The sequence below is a fragment of the Gopherus flavomarginatus genome, chromosome 1 (genome assembly GCF_025201925.1).
Source record: "Gopherus flavomarginatus isolate rGopFla2 chromosome 1, rGopFla2.mat.asm, whole genome shotgun sequence".
In the NCBI taxonomy this organism is placed as follows: Eukaryota; Metazoa; Chordata; order Testudines; family Testudinidae; genus Gopherus; species Gopherus flavomarginatus.
In genome coordinates, this window is record NC_066617.1 from 175442241 (window position 1) to 175462403 (window position 20163).

General features: G+C 44.7%; 2 protein-coding genes across 2 annotated transcripts in view; one reads left to right on the forward strand and one right to left on the reverse strand.

Annotated features, from left to right (window-relative positions):
* Positions 1-5207, forward strand: part of NSUN3 (NOP2/Sun RNA methyltransferase 3) — a 30422-nt gene extending 25215 nt beyond the window's left edge. The window contains exon 6 of the mRNA XM_050960708.1: positions 4133-5207. Coding sequence (XP_050816665.1) covers positions 4133-4394 — 262 coding nt within the window. The 3' untranslated portion in view covers positions 4395-5207. The remainder of the gene's footprint in view (positions 1-4132) is intronic.
* Positions 1-20163, reverse strand: part of PROS1 (protein S) — a 490278-nt gene that overhangs the window by 201837 nt on the left and 268278 nt on the right. The window lies entirely within an intron of this gene.

A 20163-nucleotide genomic window follows, 5' to 3' on the forward strand; every position in this document is an offset into this window, starting at 1 on the left:
AGATATGTTGGTAAACAAAACACCCATGAGAGGAAAGTATGGTTTTGTGATTAAGGCACTGGACTGGGATTCAGGAGACCTGGATTCAGTTCCCAGCTCTGCCAGTTGTTTAATCTCTCGGACTTAGTTCCTCATGTGTAAGAAAGGGGGCGTACTACTTCCTTTCTTTCCTGTGTCTGCCTGGTCTATTTATAGTGTAAACTCTTTGGTGCACAGACTGTCTCTTACAATGTGTTTTGGTACAGCACCCAGCGTAATGGGGCCCTGATCTTGGTTGGAACCTCTAAGCACTACTGTAATATAAGTAAGAAGTTTTTGTACTTTGCATAGCATAACCCCAAATCTCAGCACTTTCCTGAACCCTGTAAATAGTGATAGTTACAGTACTGTATATAATTCTGTTTATATGCTAATATGCAGGTGATGAATCCTCTCCGGTTCCTGTTTATATAGGGACTGCATTCATGAATTCTTCAGTATCTCCAAGTTCCAGCCAATCAGAAGTGACCTAAATTCAGGACATAATGTTGATCACAGCATAGGGCTTATCCTTCAAATTTTTTTCAGTATTATAATATTTTCATTATCTACAAAAACTCCCTCAACAGAAGCAAAACTGGCCATTTAAGTAGGCTATGCTATCCCCTCTCAAAATACTGTGCTGTAGTGTCAGACATTAGCCTGAATTCTGAGGAGACACTCTACCACAAAGTCTTTTGGATTAGAAAACAGTCCTGCCAATTGAGCCTTAACTAACTAATTTCAGAAAGATAAATTGCAAATGCTAGAATGAAAACAAAGCAGAACAGGCAGCCCACAGAGGCACTAAAGCACCTGGTCTAACTTGTCCTTAAGCAGGAAAGAATATTACTTAATTTACAGCACTTCCCTCAACGTGCTTACTCGTGAAGTCAAGTATGTGTTGCTGGCTAGCTGCCCTGCTTTCCTGTCAATTGTGCTCTACTAGTCCAGGTGCACTCAGGTGGCTTGGCTGGTCTAAACATCGCCCCATTTCTTTTACAAACAATAGGACGTTGAGAGAATGGAGACAAATGCAGAGAGAAAAGGAGGGTGAAGAGGCAAATGGGTCGGGTGAGAGAGAAAGGGCAGAGAAGTCGCAGTGTGTTTGGTGCCAGCACTGGTGCGTCATGTCCCTGTTTTCCTCCTGAGAATGATGTGCAGAAATGGCAGGTTTGAGGTTAGCTACCCAAATATGTGTGTGCTAGCACTGCATTAGATTAAACTACAGGAAGGCATGTGTTCATTCTGGTAACAAAGCTAAATCGGATTTGTGGGAGGATATTGCACTCTGAACAGAAAGGAGGGTTGGCAGAAATATGCAGCAACACCCACTCACTTGGGAAGCTGAACAGAACTTTACTGTAATAACAATTACTGAAAAAGTTACTCTCTCTGGTGCCTCCTTAGCTTCCTTGAGCAGGGCTTTCCTTTCCATGCAGAGCTCCTCCAATCCTTGACTTATCCTGAACCCGGCTTGGACTGGGCTTCTCTTCACTGAGGTTTCATCAATAAAGGGGGAAACTCCCCCAATCACGTTGAAAGAGCCCATTCTTTTCTTCAATGTCCACTTTCCTTCCTCCACCTGTTCTCATTGCGAAGTGGCATTACTTACCTGCCAAGTGGGTGCTGCACTGAACAGTTCCCCCCATTGGTCTAGAGTGAAATTACACCTCACATTTTAACTTTCTCTTCAAACAACGCATCCTGCTGAATAGTCTTTTAATTATGCTCCTAGGATATAAATACCATTACGTTTTGTATGAAAAGCCAGTACCAAAAATAGGACTTTATTCCTCCATGACACTACAAGAGCAGTATTTTAAAAAAGAAAAGTTTGAACCCCTTTTTCCCATGTTATCATAACTTTCTTTGAGACATCATACATCACTTACTCTCACTTTTTCCAAATATCTTCTGCTGATTAAATATATATTCTAATATGACCTGTCCCATCAGATCTCAAAAGTGAAGCATGGTCTGGTTAAGCTAGTTTTGCGTGAGATCCCGGTAAGGTGGTGGCAGCATTTTTCCTACTGGATCACTGCTGAACCAGTGGGCGAGCATGGTCCTAGAAAGTGCTGTCTCTGTAGGTGCAGTCTTCCAGAGGAGATATAAAACTGGGTCCTGACCACTCGAATGCATTAATATTTGTGTAGTCCTTTGAAAACATTGAGTTTTTTATTCCTAATTGAGTAATTGCATTCAACTGCCTTTTCAAATGAGAGGGGTATGCTTGCATTTAGTATTGCCAACTACTGAAGTGGGCACGTTTCAACCAGAGGTGGCCATATTCCAGTAGTGAGTGAAGTGATCTATTTACATATCAGTTTATAAATCATTCTTAGGAGCCTTCAGGGTGAAAATTGCTAGAAGAGACATTGTTTTAGGACAACAGCTTTACCAACAGGAGTAACTCTTTTAAACATTTAATGATGCTACTTATGAAGAATACTACAGTATTGGCAAAAAATAGGTTGTATTGTATCGTGGCTTTTTTCCTCTTGCTCCCATAACATTTCATCTGTGATAGTTGAATGTGCCTTACAGATCTCCTTTCAGCGGTTTAAGAACGTATTGGGCTGTTTCCCCCCACCCCTTAATAAGATGTCTGCTTTAATTGAAAGCAAACTGGATCCCTGTTTCTTTTTCTTTTGTTTGGAGGTTGAGGAAAAATAACAGATGCCATTTGTAACATTGAGACTGTATGTAATTGCTGTGGTTTTATTTTTGTAAACAGAGCGGTTGTGCATTTTAACGTTTAGCTTTCATGCGGTTAGAGACATTTGATTAGACAAAGCATTTGCTGATTAAGGGCCCAATCCTGCAGCGGTTAAATAAATGGAAAAGCTTTTGGATCAGCCCCAAAATATATGTTACTAAACAGTCAGAGTTATTGACCCATCATAGGGAGATAGTAAGATAATACAGTAGTAGGGTACCTTTCAAGTAAGCAGTAAGTCTGATTTGCAGAAATGCATGTCAAACTGCAAGCCTAAGAATTCTGTGCTGTTACTGCAATTGCACGTTCATTTTGGTGTTTGCATGTGCAAATGGCCAGCTAGGTATTTAGCAGGCCATTTTTATGTTCTATCACCGAGTTTATATGCACAATCACAACACTTCCATGTGCCAATTAGGCATGCAGTTGTGCATGCCCATATTTGAAAATCAGGTCCAAAGAGTACTGGTTAAACGTTGGTAAGAGGATCATTCTGAAGTACAGTTGGAATCATTGTGACAGACCCAAACCAGTAGGGTAGAGGGCAAATATTCTGATCACTGGATTCTGTAGTTTTCTGTTCCCTGATTGACCAGAGCAGGGGCTGCACTAGAGTAATCAGGAACCTGCTAGAAGCAATTAAGACAGACAGGCTGATTAGAACACCTGCAGCCAATCAAGGCAGGCTAATCAGGGCACCTGGGTTTAAAAAGGAGCTCACTCCAGTCAGGGAAGGAGGAGCCAGAGGAGAGGAAGTGTGTGCGAGGAGCTGGGAGCAAGAGGCACGAGGAGCTGAGAGTGAGAGGGTGTGCTGCTGGAGGACTGAGGAGTACAAGCGTTATCAGACACCAGGAGGAAGGTCCTGTGGTGAGGATAAAGAAGGTGTTTGGAGGCCATGGGGAAGTAGCCCAGGGAGTTGTAGCTGTCATGCAGCTGTTACAGGAGGCACTATAGACAGCTGCAATCCACAGGGCCCTGGGCTGGAACACAGAGTAGAGGGCGGGCCCAGGTTCTCCCAAACCTCCCAACTCCTGATCAGACACAGGAGGAGTTGATCCAGACTGTGGGGAAGATCACTGAGGTGAGCAAATCTGCCAATAAGCGCAGGACCCACTAAGGTAGAGGAGGAACTTTGTCACATCTATATATTAAAATGCTACTTGTAAATTGTTATATGCCTTTAAGAATATCATAGGGTAGTTTGAAAATACACACTTAAATGAGATAGCTGAACATAACACAGGTAATTCCCTGCATATCAATGAAATGCTCAGTTATGACAATTTGATGAAGGTTTATTTCCTGTGGGTGTGTTTTGTTTGTTTGTTTTTTTCCCATTTGGTTATGTTTAATAACTCTGACTGATCTAAATTTGGGTTTTTTTGGTTACAGGTCTGCCATTAAAGCCTTGTGTCCTGGAGGATCTGTGATCTATTCTACGTGCACTCTCTCGAAGGCAGAAAACAGTGATGTAATCAGTCACATCCTAAACTCCTACAATAACGTTCTGCCTGTAGATATAAGTGAACTGGCCAGTGTCATTTCCGATGAGTTCTCTCTGGTTGCTGGTGTCCAGCCACATGAACTTTTAGTACTTCCAGCGAAGGGGAAAGCATGGGGGCCTATGTATGTAGCTAAATTAAAGAAAACGTAGTCTGGGTGGCATTATTAGGCTTTTGTAAGTCATATTGACAGATTTTTATTTATGTTAATACGCTGTATGCATATGCAATCTGTGCCAAATATTTGTCCAAATAGCCTGGATTTAGAGTTGTGAAATGGTATATCAGATGCTGTCAAATGATCATTACATTTGAGATTTAATTCGTAAATAGACAATATCTAGTATGGCCTAAGCCTGCAGTTGGATCAGCTGGCACAAACCTCTGGCATCTGGACCCATGTGGAGCCCATTAATGTATAAGTCTGCAGAGGCAATGTATTCCAGATTCCATAATATCTTGAGGAGCCTAAAAGCACTTAACCTTCTATACAGCAACATGGCAGAAATGCATCTGCTTTTGGGGTGAAGGGCAGCAACCAACTCGCACAGACCTTGCTGTACAGTGAGGAAGAGAGGCTCTTCAGTGTCTGCCTGAGGTGGACAGGACCTTCGCCATGGTCTCATCTGATTGACCTGCACAAAATAAACCTGCACAGAACTTAACTACTCTTTCACAAGAGGATGCAGAGTTGCATCACCTCTGCTGGGTTTGAAGTCGTCCCAAGGAGTCAGTATGTCAAACTTGATACTCTCACATTCCTGCTAATGGCACAAAAAGAAACACAAGTTGCTTTGTTAAAAAAAAATAATCCTAAAATACTTTCATAATGAAAATTTGTTGACAGGAAGACAGCTATGCAAAGTAATGATTTAGTCTACAGAGACATTTTGTACATCAGGGCAGCAGTCAAAGTACAATGCACACGTTTTATATTGTTTTCTATAAAGGAAATGTCAATCTTTTGCCTTTTGCTTATGAATAACTGTTTGGAGTGGGAGTGGGGGTGAGAGAACCTTGAAGAAAGGAAAAATTATCCTTAGTGTTTTCTTGCACTAGAGTATGATGGAGAGTAAACAAGGGTAAACTGGATGTCTTGGGGCATGAAGGAAGCAGATGAGGGTGCCACATGTTACGCTCTGTAGGACAGGATATGAGACCCTGGCCCAGAAGATGCTTATTCCTAGATTCCAAGACCAAAAAGGGCCATTGTGCTCATCGGTCTGTATAAATTTCTGTATAACACAGACAGGGCTGAGCACAGCCTCCACTTTCTCATAGTGGAAGAAGGAGCTGGCAGACTGCTAGAACCTAAGTGGGATACTAGAAATCAGGCTAAGCACTCAAGACTTGGGTTAATCTTTTAAATACTTGCTAATCCCCAGGTGCTTAACACCGTGAGGACCGGCCTGTTCACTCAGTCTCTGGCCTAAATGACACTCTGAGAGTGAGCGAGTATGCACGTACAAGCATGAAAATGATTCGATAGCCTGGTGACTAAAGGACTCACCAGGATGTGGGGGATCCAGTTCCCCTGCTCCAATGGGTATGTATCCGGAGTGCAACAGGAGAGACTGACCCCTCATGTCAGAATATCCTGTGTCCCAACGGTAAGAGCACTGACCGGAGAGGTGACCAATCTCAGTTCAGATCTCTTCTCCCCCTCAAGCAGAGGGAGACTTTAGCTGGGGATCTCCCACATCCTGGAAGAGTACCCTACCACTGAGTGATAAAACTTGTGAGGGAAGAGGCCCTCCTCCTCTGGTCATTTTGTGCAGGCTTGCCTGAATGGGATCCGATTTGATAGGCAGCCTCTGAGTTCGCTTACTGGATTAGGCCCTGCACACTACTTAAGCAGCCAAATGCTTATTGTCTTCTGGTTGGTGAATCATTCTGGTACTTAGGTGGGAGATAGACATCTGGACGCCTAGAGGGAGGCAGCACTGCACATGCCCAGAGGCAGTAACTTAGGCACCTAGGGAACTTTTACTGCAAAAACTTAGGTGCCAAGTGTGTTTAGGCACCTACAAGGTTGAGGGGGTAGGAGGGTTGTGTATCACAATGGTGCCAAAACCAGGACTTAAGTGCCTAAACTAGGCACTTAGGCATCTAACTTATTTTGTGCATTTAACTCAAGAAGTCCAAAGGAACTTTGTGTAGGAAGCAGGATGCTGTTGGTGTACTGGGAGCAAGTGGCTGCTCAGCAGCATGGGACTATGGAGATGGGATGAGTCTTATTCAGGAGAAGGGTGGAGGAGACAGGGGTCCCAGTGCATGGGAGAGGTGAAGCAAAAGGAACAGGAGTGAATTTACTTTGCCCAGATTCCTAACATGGAGTAGCCTGTCATGGGGCTTGAAGCATTGGAAAAAGTCTTCTCCCTATTACCCCAGCAGGGGCTACTTTTGTCCGTGGCTTATCTGCTAGTCAGCCACTGTCATGAGTATCTGTTACTTCCACCTATTCACTGCTCTAAAAAAACTATTGCAGAACTGTGAGTGTGAATGAAGGAGCCAGTGCCCCAGGAAAACCCAGTGCTGTCCGGGTGGAGATGGAGGTGACAGGGAACGCCCCCACCCGACCCCATCCATGGTCTAAAACATCTTCCAGATGCTGAGATAGGCGGTGAGGAGTCCTGTGGCAAAGAAGGTGATAGTCTGCCAGGTGGGAGAACCAAAGTAGGAGAGCAAGCCTTTCTGGAGGGAGAGGAGAGTGGAAGCGATCACCAGGAAGCAGTGTGGGGGAAATGTCTTTGAACTATCATGTCCATACGGCTAGTATGTGGCTGGCTGTGGGTGACACTGCACAACTGGTTGAGCGTTACATGGAGGCTGCATGGTCTAGTGGTTTGGACACTGGGCCGGGAGACAGGACACCTGCGTTCCTTCCTCAGCTCTGGGAAAGGAAATGGGATCTAGTGGGTTAGAGCAGCAGCAGGCCTGGGAGTCAGGACTTCTGGGTTTGAACCCTTGCTCTGGGAGAAACTGCAGGAAGTGGAAGGCTCGCATGAGGGTAAATATGCAAATGATCAATGCACATTCACTGTCTATGTAAATTAGGACATTACCTCATTTGCTTACCTCTTCCAGGTGGCTGGTGGCTATCCAGGGGGAAGGAGGGGTCTGGACACACCCATCTTCCCTGTGCCTGTATCCAGGCCAGCACATGCTCCCAGATGTACTTCATGGTCCAGCCCATGATAGTGCACACCAGCTCTGGGACCTTGGCACAGAGAGCCTGGGGGTAGAGCCCTGCACGGATACCCACAGATATCCACAAATTGGTGAGGCTCTAGATACGAAATTTGGATCCTCATCCAATCCATGATCTGCAAAAATGATCCACGGGTAACTGTGCATGTGGATACCCGTGGATATAAAGTGGATATCTGTGGATTTGCAGGGATTTACCCAGGGGAAACAAGGGGTGGGGTTAGGGCGACTGGAAGGGCAGCTGGGGGGGAAGTATTTCCCGTTGTTTGTTGATTAGTTTTTTCTTTCTTTAAAATAATACGTATTTTTAAGTAAACTGCTTTGAAAAATATTCTACTCGGTAATGGTTAGTTTTAAAGGTCCTTTTCCAAGGTCTCTTCACTCCTGCCTTTTTTATTTCCAAATCAGTCCAGAAATCGCTGATTTTCTGTAAGATCTGATTTGTATGCAGAGACCGTCGTCTTAAGCAGGGACTATTCCAATCTCTGGCGAAACAGGTTTCTTATTTGCCAAGTTGTTTACTGGTAAGAACTGTCTTCTGTTTACTGCAAAGGTCAGTGACTATATTGACATGAGCTTCTCATCTTTTTTTTTCCCCCCAGATTATCAGAATATGAATTGAAAGGGTAAATTATGATGAAAGGCTCTTAAAACAGTAGACTCACAGACATGTCATTTAGCTCTGACATTCAGTTTGTGGCATAATGCAGTCTATCCACCATGCTATAATGCAAGTAATTGAAACAAAACCAGAATGATTAATAACTGCAATGACTGCATGCTGTTCAGCGTTTTGTTACATAATTGCAGTCATAATGAGCACTACAGACAATCTGGAGAAGTGGTTTATTCACTGGGTTATGAAATGTTATGTGAATTAGTGATGTCATATCTGGTATGTAGGAAGAGAGGATCCCAGTGTTATGCCATGCTGTATATACCAGTTTCACAAGGCTCTAAAATTAATGAGCAATGACTTTAATACATAATATTTAACTATTCTGAATGTAAAGGGACAAAGTCAACTTGCTATTATTGAAAAATAACTCAAGAACAGTTTTTAGTGCTGCACCCCCATGAATTCCCCTGCCAGTTTTAGTGGTTTTACAATTATGTATTCCTATTTTTTAAAATGTTTTTTCTCTCCCCCATTGCCTTGTGAAAGACCATGCAAACAGGGGAACCTAGGTGACTCTACAGGGACAAGAGTAAAACTGACTGTACACAGTGCACCATCAGATGCGCCAAGTAAACAAATTGGAAAACACAGGGAAATCTTTTTCCTCCTAAAATTGTTATTGAAAACTTAATTACAGTTACAATTGCAATGCTAAAGCATCAGAGTTTTGGCAGAAAACTGAAGTTGCCTTTCTTCTTTTTTAGGTTCTTAGAGATGTATTTTGTAATTAGTGACAGCTCTGAATTCTCGTTCTATTCTCCTGTCAGTTTTAGGGCTGGTCTACACTAGGGTGTGGGTTAGAACTAAGATAAGCAACTTTAGCGTAGCTGAAGTTGAAGTATCTTAGTTCGACTTACCTAGCTGTCCTCACGGCAGTGAGTCGACTGCCACGGCTCCCCTGTCAACTGCGGTTAGTCCTCCTGCTGAGGTGTATTATGGGCGTCGATTAGCAGATCAATTTATCACATCCAGACGAGATGCGATAAATCGATCCCTGATACATTGAACACTACCCGCCGATCCTGCGAGTAGTGTAGATGTACCCTTACAGTCATAGAGCTTAAGGCCAGAGGGAACCACTAGGTCTTCTAGTCTGACCTCCTGTATATCACAGACCACCACCCAGCACTTGCAAACTAAACTCAACAACTGAAATTAGACCAAAATATTAAAATGTATGTACCACAGGCAGAGAATAGGATGGATTGAGGTGCACCAGTGCCTGAGGAGCCTTCAATAGCAGGGAAATAATTGAGATATACCCAGTTAATCCTGACAAGTGACGTGTCCTGACATGCTGCCGAGGAAGGTGGAAAAATCCTGAGTCACTGCCACTCTGACCTGGGGGAAAATTCCTTCCCAACCTGATGTATGATGATCAGTTAGACCTTGAGCATGTGAGCAAGAACCAGCTAGTCAAGCACTTGAGAGAGAGAATGCTCAATGGCACCTCACAATCCTGGCCCACTCCACTCAGTGTTCCATCTCCAGCTGTGCTCATGGCTGATGCTTCAGAGGAAGGAGATTAAAAAAAAAAACCAACCCTCACTAAATACAAACTTTTGGAGGGTCCCTTCCTGACCCCGGCAGGTGTCGGCTGAAACATGGAAGCATGAGCTTTTCTGAATGTAAACCAGAAGTGAGCCCTAGGGCTGTTGAGCCCTGCCCCCTACCATCACAAGCAACTCCATCTTACGATCACCCTCACATATTTGTCCAGCTCGCTCTTAAAACTAATTGAGTTGCGTGCCCCCATAGCTCCTACCAGGAGGCTATTCCAGAACTTCACCTCTCTGATGGTTAGAAACCTAATTTCCAGCCTGAATTTTTTCATGGACAGTTTACATCCATTTGTTCTTGTGCCAACATTGTGCTTTAGCTTACCTAGCTCTTCAACATCCCTAGTATTTACTCTTCTAGTATATTTGTAAAGAGCAATCATATCCCTCTCAGCTTTCTTTTTGTTAAACAAACCAAGTTCTTCCAGTCTTCTCTTATGAAATAGTTTCTCCATTCCCATGATCATCCTAGTATCTCTTCTCTGCATCTGTTCCAGTTTAAATTCATCTTTCTTGAATGTGGGTGATCAGAATTGTACACAGTATTCCTGTTGAGATCTTACCGTTGCCTTGTACAATGGCATTAATACTTTTCTACTAGACATGTCTCACCTAGGATTGCGTTTATAAATACGGCAACAAATCTGTGGCCATCTAGCACATCACCGCTGTTACTGTGCTGCACACTCTGGCTGCTTTGAACACCTGAGACCAGCAGGGATAGAATTCAGATCTCTGTGCTTAGAAGGACAGCACTTGAAGTATAAGATACCTTGGTGAGCAGTATAAAGCTTTTGACAATTGATTGGACATCTCTGATTCTATCTAGTAGAGGGTAATAGTTCACACTTACATAAGAGCAGCCATACTAGGTCACACTAAAGGTCCATCTAGCCCAGTACCCTATCTTCCAACAGTGGCCAATGCCAGGTACCCTAGAGGGAATGAACAGAACAGGAAATCATCAAATGATCCATCCTGTCTCTCATTTCCAGATTCTGGCAAACGGGCTTGGGACACCATTCCTGCCCATCCTGGCTAATAGCCATTGATGGACCTATCCTCCATGAATTTATCTAGTTCTTTTTTTAACCCAGTTATAGTCTTGGCCTTCATAACATCCTCTGGCAAAGAGTTCCACAGGTTGATTGTGTGTTGTGTGAAGAAATACTTGCTTTTATTTGTTTTAAATGAGCTGCCTATTAATTTCATTTGGTGACCCCCAGTTCTTGTGTTATGAGGAGTAAATAACACTTCCTTATTTACTTCACACCTCTATCATATCCCCCTTAGTCGTCTCTTTTCCAAGCTGAAAAATCCCAGTCTTATTAATCGCTCCTCATATGGAAGCTGTTCCATACCCCTAATCATTTTTATGCCCTTTTCTGAACCTTTTCCAATTCCAATATATCCTTTTTGAAATGGAGTGACCATATCTGTATGCAGTATTACAAGAGCTAGTTCGGTGGGTCTCAAACTTTTTTTACTGGCAACTCCTTTCACACAGCAAACCTATGTGTGTGACCACCCTCATAAATTAAACATTTTTTAATATATTTAACACCATTATAAATGCTGGAGGCAAGCAAGGTTTGGGGTCGAAGTTGACAGCTCGTGACCCCCCATATAATAACCTCATGACCCCCTGAGGGGTCCCAATCCCCAGTTTGAGAACCCCTGAGCTAGTTCATTATTAATAGGGCCCTACCAAACTCATGGCCATGAAAAACACATCACAGGCTGTGAAATCAGACTTCCTCCATAAAATCTAGCTGTTGGAGGGGCAGGACTGGGGGCTCCTACTGTTCACCAGGGTCCAGCTGCTAGTCCACAAGGCTGGAGAGGGAAGGACGACTTCTTCCCCTGCATGGCTGGTCTCGAGGGGAGATCAGACCCATCTCCACCTACAGGAATCTCCCCTGCTGCAGGAAGCTCCACAGCTGCACTGCTTTCAGAGGCCAGCTCTGAAGGCAGCAGCTGTGGAGCTTCCTGCAGCCAGAGGAGGTACCTGGAGATGGGTCTGATCTCCCCCCGAGAGCAGTTGTGCAGGGGAAGAAGTCCCATCCCTCCCCAGCCCAGCTAGCAAGTAAGGGTCTCTGGCAGGGACATTCCCAGCAGCATGAGGGAGATAAGACCCACCTCCAGGTATCTCCCCCACTTGCAGGAAGCTCCGCAGATGCTGCCTTCAGAACCCAGCAGTGAGGGTGGCAATCCTGCAACCCCCATCCCCTTCACATCAGCTGTGTGACCTCCTTTTGGGACCCCCACAGTTAAAACACCATGAAATTTCAGATGAAAACATCTGAAAATGTGAAATTGACCAATTTTAGAACCCTCTGGCCATGAAATTGATCAAAATGGACCCTGAATTTGTTAAGGCTCTAACGGTTATATATTACCCTGTTGGGGTTCCCAAGCTTTTTCATAGCATGGTCCATGTAGCAATGCAAAGGTTGTCCCCTCCTTTTTACAATATCCCTGTGGCAACAATAGTAATTTCATACGTAGAAGATTAATTAGTGTCTTTTAAACTTGATTTAATGCAATTTAGCAGCTGGAAAGTAAGAGGCGAGTCAGGCACCAAAAGACCAGCCAGCTCTGCACAGACTCCAGTTTAGGAATCTCATTATGATTGGAAAATATTTTATAGAAACATGGCATGTTTATGTAAGTAGTAAAGTTTTTGAAAACTCACCTTTTGTAATCCCAATAAGATTCTCTGGGTGAAAGTGCTGTGCACACACGCCTAGCTCTGATGGTGGAGTCCAGCCTTCAATCCTATGTAGGCAGAATGGAATTAATCTAGCACAGTTCACACCCTGTCATTCCCCATTGCCTGTGGCTATGGATGAAGGGGCAGCAGTTTGGCATTGGAATGGACAAGGTATCCCCAGTGGAGTCTGTCAGCTGCCTTTGCCCTGTGTATCCCAGCCTGTGTAGATCGGAACTTGAAGCTGTCTCCCAGTCACACTTAGCAAGAAATAATTGATATTGCGTACTGCAGTAGGGCGTTGCGTCAAAATTGCTTTAAAGTAATTTGGCTTATATACCAAAATATGAACTTCTTTATAGCAGCAGCATCTGTGGCAAATGAATACAAATAAAATAATGCTCCTTTTTGGTCCTTGTTTAAAAAAAAAAAAGTATGACTCTCAGCTGCATTTTTGGAGCCCTTACTGTCTCCCCCATTCCCAGATCTGCTTCCGTTTGAAAATCTTTTTGTATATGCCCCCCGGAAGCAGGCGGTGTTTTGCAACCCTTACATTCTTAGATTGTAAAACCAGCAGGGTCCTTTGTGATCATCTGGTCTGAGCTCCTATATTACACAGTCCACAGAACCTCCCCCAGTAAAATAGGCACTTTCACACTTCTCTCCTGTACAAGTATAGATGCTGGATGGCCAGATACATTGTGATAAAATAATCCTGAATCTCAGCAGGTCTGAGGTGGCTTCATGCACAGCAGGTAAGAGTCAAATGGTCTCCAGAGGCTTATTGCACTTCAAGTGGGAGACAAGAACTAGAATGAATGGCAGCAACTTTAGCCAGAACATTTTGGACTGCAGGCATTTACTGCTTATCGGGGAAAGCTGGCTTTGGGGGCAATATAAACTAGTGGTTTGTTCTCATCTCATCACTACAGTTCATACCAATGGTTTACAGTCTCCTTTTCCTCCCTCTGTACTACATAGGGGAACAAAATGAAGATGTCACATCACTGCTATCACTGTCCACATTATATTGTGCACAGTGGGATTCTGGCCAGGCCAACGGGAGAGGAGAGAGAATTCCACACCATTAAGGCTATGGAGCAGCAGTGGAACCACCTCAGAGCTGTAACTGTAGGCCTGAGGCCATGGTAGCCTCCAAAACTCAAGGACCTCCACTCTGAGAGAGATGCAGTGATTTAATGATTCCTTGTACTGATGGACCTCAGTAGAGCCCTGCAAATCCACGGATATCCATTTTATATCCACAGACCATTTTTGCAAATCACAGTTTGGATGCAGATACAAATTTTGTATCTGTGCAGGGCTCTAAATCTTAGCCCTGGGTATGGGGGGATGCATAAAAGGGACCTCTGGGAGACTGTGCTCCATCCCATATGTGGTGAGGCACTCTGCTGTGTGGCCTTATACAATCCTGCTCGTTGCTGGTGTGGGGGAACCAGGCCATAAGCTTGGTTTGCCCCACTGTCATTGTATTGTCAGCAGCAGTATCTTTGAGAACCCAGAAGGATATGAAGGGTGTTCTGTGGAGGCACACAAGTTGCTAATGTATGCAGATGATAGTCTACTCTGAAAAGACCCAACAGCATCTGTCCTAAAAACATTAAATATAATATCTGAATTTGGAGTCATCTCAGCCTACAAAGTCAACTGGATGAAATCATAGTACCCTTCTCAAAATGTTTTCCATCAGTTTTATTTGCCTAGTGGGAATTGAAATGGAAAACCAAGAATCTCACTTACTCAGGAATAAAATTAAACATGATTAAGCTGCATAGTTGAAGATAACTCAGGAGATGCACAACAGAAGAGTCCTTGAAAGTTAGGCTTCTCTAAATCATGGCATATGGGTAAGTCCCTGTGTATTGTGTGTCACATTAGACCTAAGTTATGCCGCAAGGCCTACTGCTTTATTTGGGATCCGCACTGAGTCATGCAGCGATGTTAAGTGATTATGAAATCCTTCACTAATCTCCCCAAAGCATGTTTTTAACTAATGATAAAGCACCACAAAATGACAACCTATAGCTAATACGTGTTGGTTACTTGCATTATAGAAGGAGCAGCAAAGAATCCTGTGGCACCTTATAGACTAACAGATGTTTTGGAGCATGAGCTTTCGTGGGTGAATACCCACTTCGTCAGATGCATGTGGTGGAAATTTCCAGGGGCAGGTATATATATGCAGGCAAGCTAGAGATAATGGGGTAGTTCAATCAGGGAGGATAAGGCCCTGTTCTAGCAGTTGAGGTGTGAAAACCAAGGGAGGAGAAACTGGTTTTGTAATTGGCAAGCCATTCACAGTCTTCGTTTAATCCTGAGCTGATGGTGTCAACTTTGCAGATGAACTGAAGCTCAGCAGTTTCTCTTTGAAGTCTGGTCCTGAAGTTTTTTTGCTGCAGGATGGCCACCTTAAGGTCTGCTATAGTGTGGCCAGGGAGGTTGAAGTGTTCTCCTACAGGTTTTTGTATATTGCCATTCCTAATATCTGATTTGTGTCCGTTTATCCTTTTCCGTAGCGACTGTCCAGTTTGGCCGATGTACATAGCAGATGGGCATTGCTGGCATATGATGGCGTATATTACATTGGTGGACGTGCAGGTGAATGAACCGGTGATGGTGTGGCTGATCCGGTTAGGTCCTGTGATGTGTCGCTGGTGTAGATATGTTGGCAGAGTTGGCATCGAGGTTTGTTGCATGGATTGGTTCCTGAGCTAGAGTTGCTATGGTGCAGTGTGCAGTTACTGGTGAGAATATGTTTCAGGTTGGCAGGTTGCCTGTGGGCGAGGACTGGCCTGCCACCCAAGGCCTGTGAAAGTGTGGGATCGTTGTCCAGGATGGGTTGTAGATCCCTGATGATGCGTTGGAGAGGTTTTAGCTGGGGACTGTATGTGATGGCCAGTGGAGTCCTGTTGGTTTCTTTCTTGGGTTTGTTACTGCAGGACATTGGGATTCTGGGTTCATATCCCAATGCCTGATGGGGCAAAAAAAGTGTCTCGGATGGTGCTGGGTGTATGTCATCAGGCCCCCCTCTCCCTCCCTCTCTCCCTCCGTGAAAGCAACGGCAGACAATCTTTTCACACCTTTTTTCCTGGGTTACCTGAACAGACGCCATACCACGTCAAGCATGGAGCCCGCTCAGCTCACCGTCACCGTAACTCTCCTGGGTGGGACTGCATTGCTACACAGCAGCAGCTCATTGCCTTTTGGCAGCAGACAGCGCATTACGTTTGGTAGCCATCGTAGTCATATTCCTGGGTACACTTTTAGCCAACCTCGGTGAGATCGGTCAGGGGCACCTGGGCAGACATGGGAGTGACTCAGCCAGAACATTCTCATCTTCTGCTGAGCACCCAGGATATGACAATGGCTAGCAATCCTACTGTACTGTCTTCTGGCGATCAGCCAGGAGATGATGATGGCTTTCAGTCGTACTGCACCATCTACTGCCAGCCTAAGATGTAGAAGATAGATGGATCAAAAGAAGAAATTGACCCAATTTGTTTTGTGAAATCAATGGCCTGCTAAACCCGGGGTTTTGAGTTCAGTCCTTGAGTGGGCCATTCTGTGTGACAGTTGTTTGTGTTTATCCTTGATGCAAAGCCACTCCTTTTGTTGATTTTAATTCCCTGTAAGCCATGTCATCAGTCACTCCTCTCTCCGTCAGAGCAACAGCAGACAATTGTTTTGCACAAAACCAGGAGAGGAGGAGACGGCAGCGTGGTGACAAGAGGGACATGGTCAAATACTTCACACAAAGTGCGGGCTGGGCAATGTGCACATCATGCTGATGAGCTCTGCAAACACACTGGCCAAACAGGAAATTAAATTCAAAAGTTTGCGGGCCTTTTCCTGTCTACCTGGCCAGTGCATCTGAGTTGAGAGCACTGTCCAGAGCGGTCACAATAGAGCACTCTGGGACAGCTCCTGGAGGCCAATACCGTCAAATTGCGTCCACCCTATCCCAAATTCGACCCGACAAGGCTGATTTCAGCGCTAATCCCCTCGTCGGAGGTGGAGTAAAGAAATCAATTTAAAGAGCCCTTTAAGTCGAAAAAAAGGTCTTCGTTGTGTGGACGGGTCCAGGGTTAAATCAAAGTAATGCTGCTAAATTCAACCTAAAGTCGTAGTGTAGACCAGGCCTTACTGTAAGCCACTTTCTGCTCCCACTCCAGACAGTGCTTCAGCACTTTCTGCCCTCTTTCCCTGAGGGCTTGTCTGCACTTACAGGGCTGCAGTGTGGGGACAGAACTGGTGCAGCTGCATCACTATAGTGCTTAGTGAAGACACTGCCTATGCCAATGGAAGAGCTTCTCCTGTCAGCCTCCCCAAGAAGCTCTAGCTATGTTGATTGGAGAAACCCTCCTGTCGACATTGCACTGTCTATACTGGGGGTTAGGTCGGCATAACTACATTGCTTGGGGGGTGGATTTTCCAACCCCTGAGTGACGTAGGTATAACAACATGAGTTCCTAGTGTAGACCACGCCTGAGAGAAGGTCGATTCCTGGTGTGCTTAATTGCGAAGAATCTCCCTCAGAGCTTCCTACTTCGCCTTTAAGGGCAGCAGTACAGAAAGAGGTGCCGCAAATGTGCCAAACCATTTTTGTGGGGTTAATGGACAGACAGCGAGAAGGAATGTTAAAAGGTAGCTGGAGAATCTGAGGGGCTAAATGGCCATTTTAGTGGATTTATTCAGCACCCACTGAGATTTATGTGGCCTTTTGGCAAAGCAATAAATGATGGGATCATTTGTGCAGTCCCATACAATCACATTCTGTGCAGTATACATTGGGCCCTATATGTGGGAAAAGCAGAGAAGATGAGTGAGGGGGGTATATGTGTATTACAGTGTAATTATGGAGTTTAAATGTTAGCTTTGTACCTTTCTGCCATTATTTTTATTTGCAAATGTAAAAAAGCAATTTCCCTATTTTATATGGAATGATAAGAAATCATGTAGGAAGCTACTAAAAATTATATGCAAGCCTGAGTTAAGGCACTTTTGATGTTTGCCAAATTTGAAACTTTATCTAATGGCATATGACATAGCTCAATTAAATTCACTCTGGCTTGTCAAAAGGAATTCTCCTCTGTGGATTAGAGTGGAAAAACATGACACTCACAAATGACTATGGGCGGTTGCGCTCTACTAGGAGACTAAAAAACTCACAGTCAGTGATATACCATTCTTGGTAAGATGTGGAATAGAAAGGGAAGCAGTCAGGCATCCTAAAAGACACGTAAAATAGCAAACACAGTGAAGACTAAGGCACTGCAATAAAACTTGAAAGTCATACAAATATGTCTTGGAAAGCAGGGGGCAATAGTTGGTCTCAAATGAAGAAAGTAATTTTATCACCCCCTCCATTTCAACCCATGCAGCATGAACGTTCCTACTCCCAATGTCTTTCCCCTCCTCACAGAAGCCTGCTCCACTCACCTCTCTGTTAAACCATACCAGCCCTTTTGGCAACTCCACCAGAACTTGCAGTGGTGGAAGGACTGGAATCATAGACTATCAGGGTTGGAAGGGACCTCAGGAGGTCATCTAGTCCAGCCCCCTGCTCAAAGCAGGACCAATCCCCAACTAAATCATCCCAGCCAGGGCTTTGTCAAGCTGGGCCTTAAAAACCTCTAAGGAAGGAGTTTCCTCCAGCTCCCTAGGAAACCCATTCCAGTGGTTTACCACCCTCCTTGTCAATATATTTGGAACAGGGTTTGACAACATCCCCGAGGGGAAGTCATGGGTTTGGTGGATTTTTTTTTTCTAGTGGCTTGTGGAGTTTCATGCAGAGCTCCCAGGGCCTTATTTAAAATGCATTGTAGGTAGTAACTAAACTAAAATGACTTCCTTTTTCAGCAAAAATGTCATAACTCTCTTCCATGGATGAGTAGCTGTGAAACCACTCAAGAGGAGGGGCTGGTGTCAAAGTATGAAGCTGAGATTGGTATGGTTTTGCTTTTTATATATGTGCCTGTGTAATTCTTTGATGTTCCATCTCCTATCACCATTATGTTTAAGGTGCTCACTTCTATAAGTGTTTTCTCTTTGTTGTAAGTTGACATTATGCGCTCATTCTTTCTTTAGTATAATGATTCTGCGGATGTAGGAGCTTTGTGGTTATCAACTAATCTCCATAGCATGGTCATGCAAGACTGGTCAACCAGGACAGTGGAGAAAGAAATCAAGGCATGCTGCTTCATAAACTTGTGCAGTCAGCACTTCAGCTACCAAGGGATCTCTCGTAGTTTTAGTAGTGTTAAGTCTTTTAACGACTACGGGAAAACCACTAGAATACAATATGATTATCCATATGAAAAGCTAAGATTATGTCATAGAGGTCGTGTAAGTCACGGATTCTGTGACTTCTGTGACCTCTGTGACAGTGGGAGCCCCATAGCCGGGGGCGGTGCAGAGATATTTTGCACCCTAGGCAAAACTTCCATCTTGCATCCCCCTGCCCTCGCCCCAGAGGATCACTTATTATACATTTTCAAAAATGAATACTGCATAATGTGGCATTGTACCCATATATTTCCTTCCTTCATTCTTTCATATCAAAATCTACTACATTTTATTTTACCTTCAGAATATCCAATTATTGTTATTAATAAAATTTATAATATTAGAATGGCAGATACTCCGCCATACAACAACTGACAATATCAATATGACAAATTTCCGTAACCTACACATGCATATTCACACATGATAAACATATACACTCAAATACTTAACGTACACACACAACTGACACAAGGTATTAGTGAAATGATGCAGCAGCAATTGCCAGAGTCTTAGATCTGAAACAACTCAACAAAAATAGTTAGCCTGAGTCGACAACGTCCGAAAACTAGTAAACTTAGCATTATAAACAGCCTGTCAGAATGGGTAACGGCTGTGCGCGACAAGAAAAATGACGTCATTGCCACTTTGTACCATAGTGAAGCATTACGCTTGTGCCCACAACACAGAGCTGGCGTAGGCTATAGCTGTAACATAAGAGAGAAGAATGACAAGTTTAAATGCAAGTTCAACGATGTTTTTCTTTATTCATTTGTTTTCCAGCAGTAGCGTAAACATTTTTGGAGGGGCACTGTTTTTTGGTGCCCCCAAATCTCGGTGCCCTAGGCGGCCGCTTTGTTCGCCTAGTGGTTACACTGGCCCTACCCACAACTGACCAACTGCTGCTGGCCGCGGGGGACCCCACACCAGCCCAGCCTCCACGGGCGGCAGGGGACCCTGCAGCAGCTGACCAGCAGCTGTGGATGGCAGGACCCCCTGCAACTGACTGGTTGCTGCCATTGGCAGTGATCCCTGAGCTGCCCAGCCACTTCTGCTGGCAGGGATCCCCCTGCAGCTCTCAGCCACTGCTGGCAGAGGGACCTTGGAGCTGCTCAGTGGCTTCAGGGGCAGGGGAGGGGAGGAGAGGGCTGCAGCTCCCCAGCTGTTGGCAGGGGTCCCCCTGCAGCTACTCAGCTGTCCCTTCCACAGCTTCCAGCTGGCAGCAGCAGCAGAGGGATCCTGGAGCTGCTCAGAGCTGGTAAGGGGCCCCCTAAAGCTCCCCTCCCCCCCACAGGTCCCAGCCCCATGTGGTGGCAGAGGGACCCCACCCTGGCACTGGGGTCCCTGCAGCTCCCTGCTGCTGCAGGGGTGAGGGGGCAGGATGTTGGACTCTCCTCCCCATTTTGTCAGGGATGTTTCTAGTAAAAGTCAGGGACAGGTCACAGCTTCCATGATAT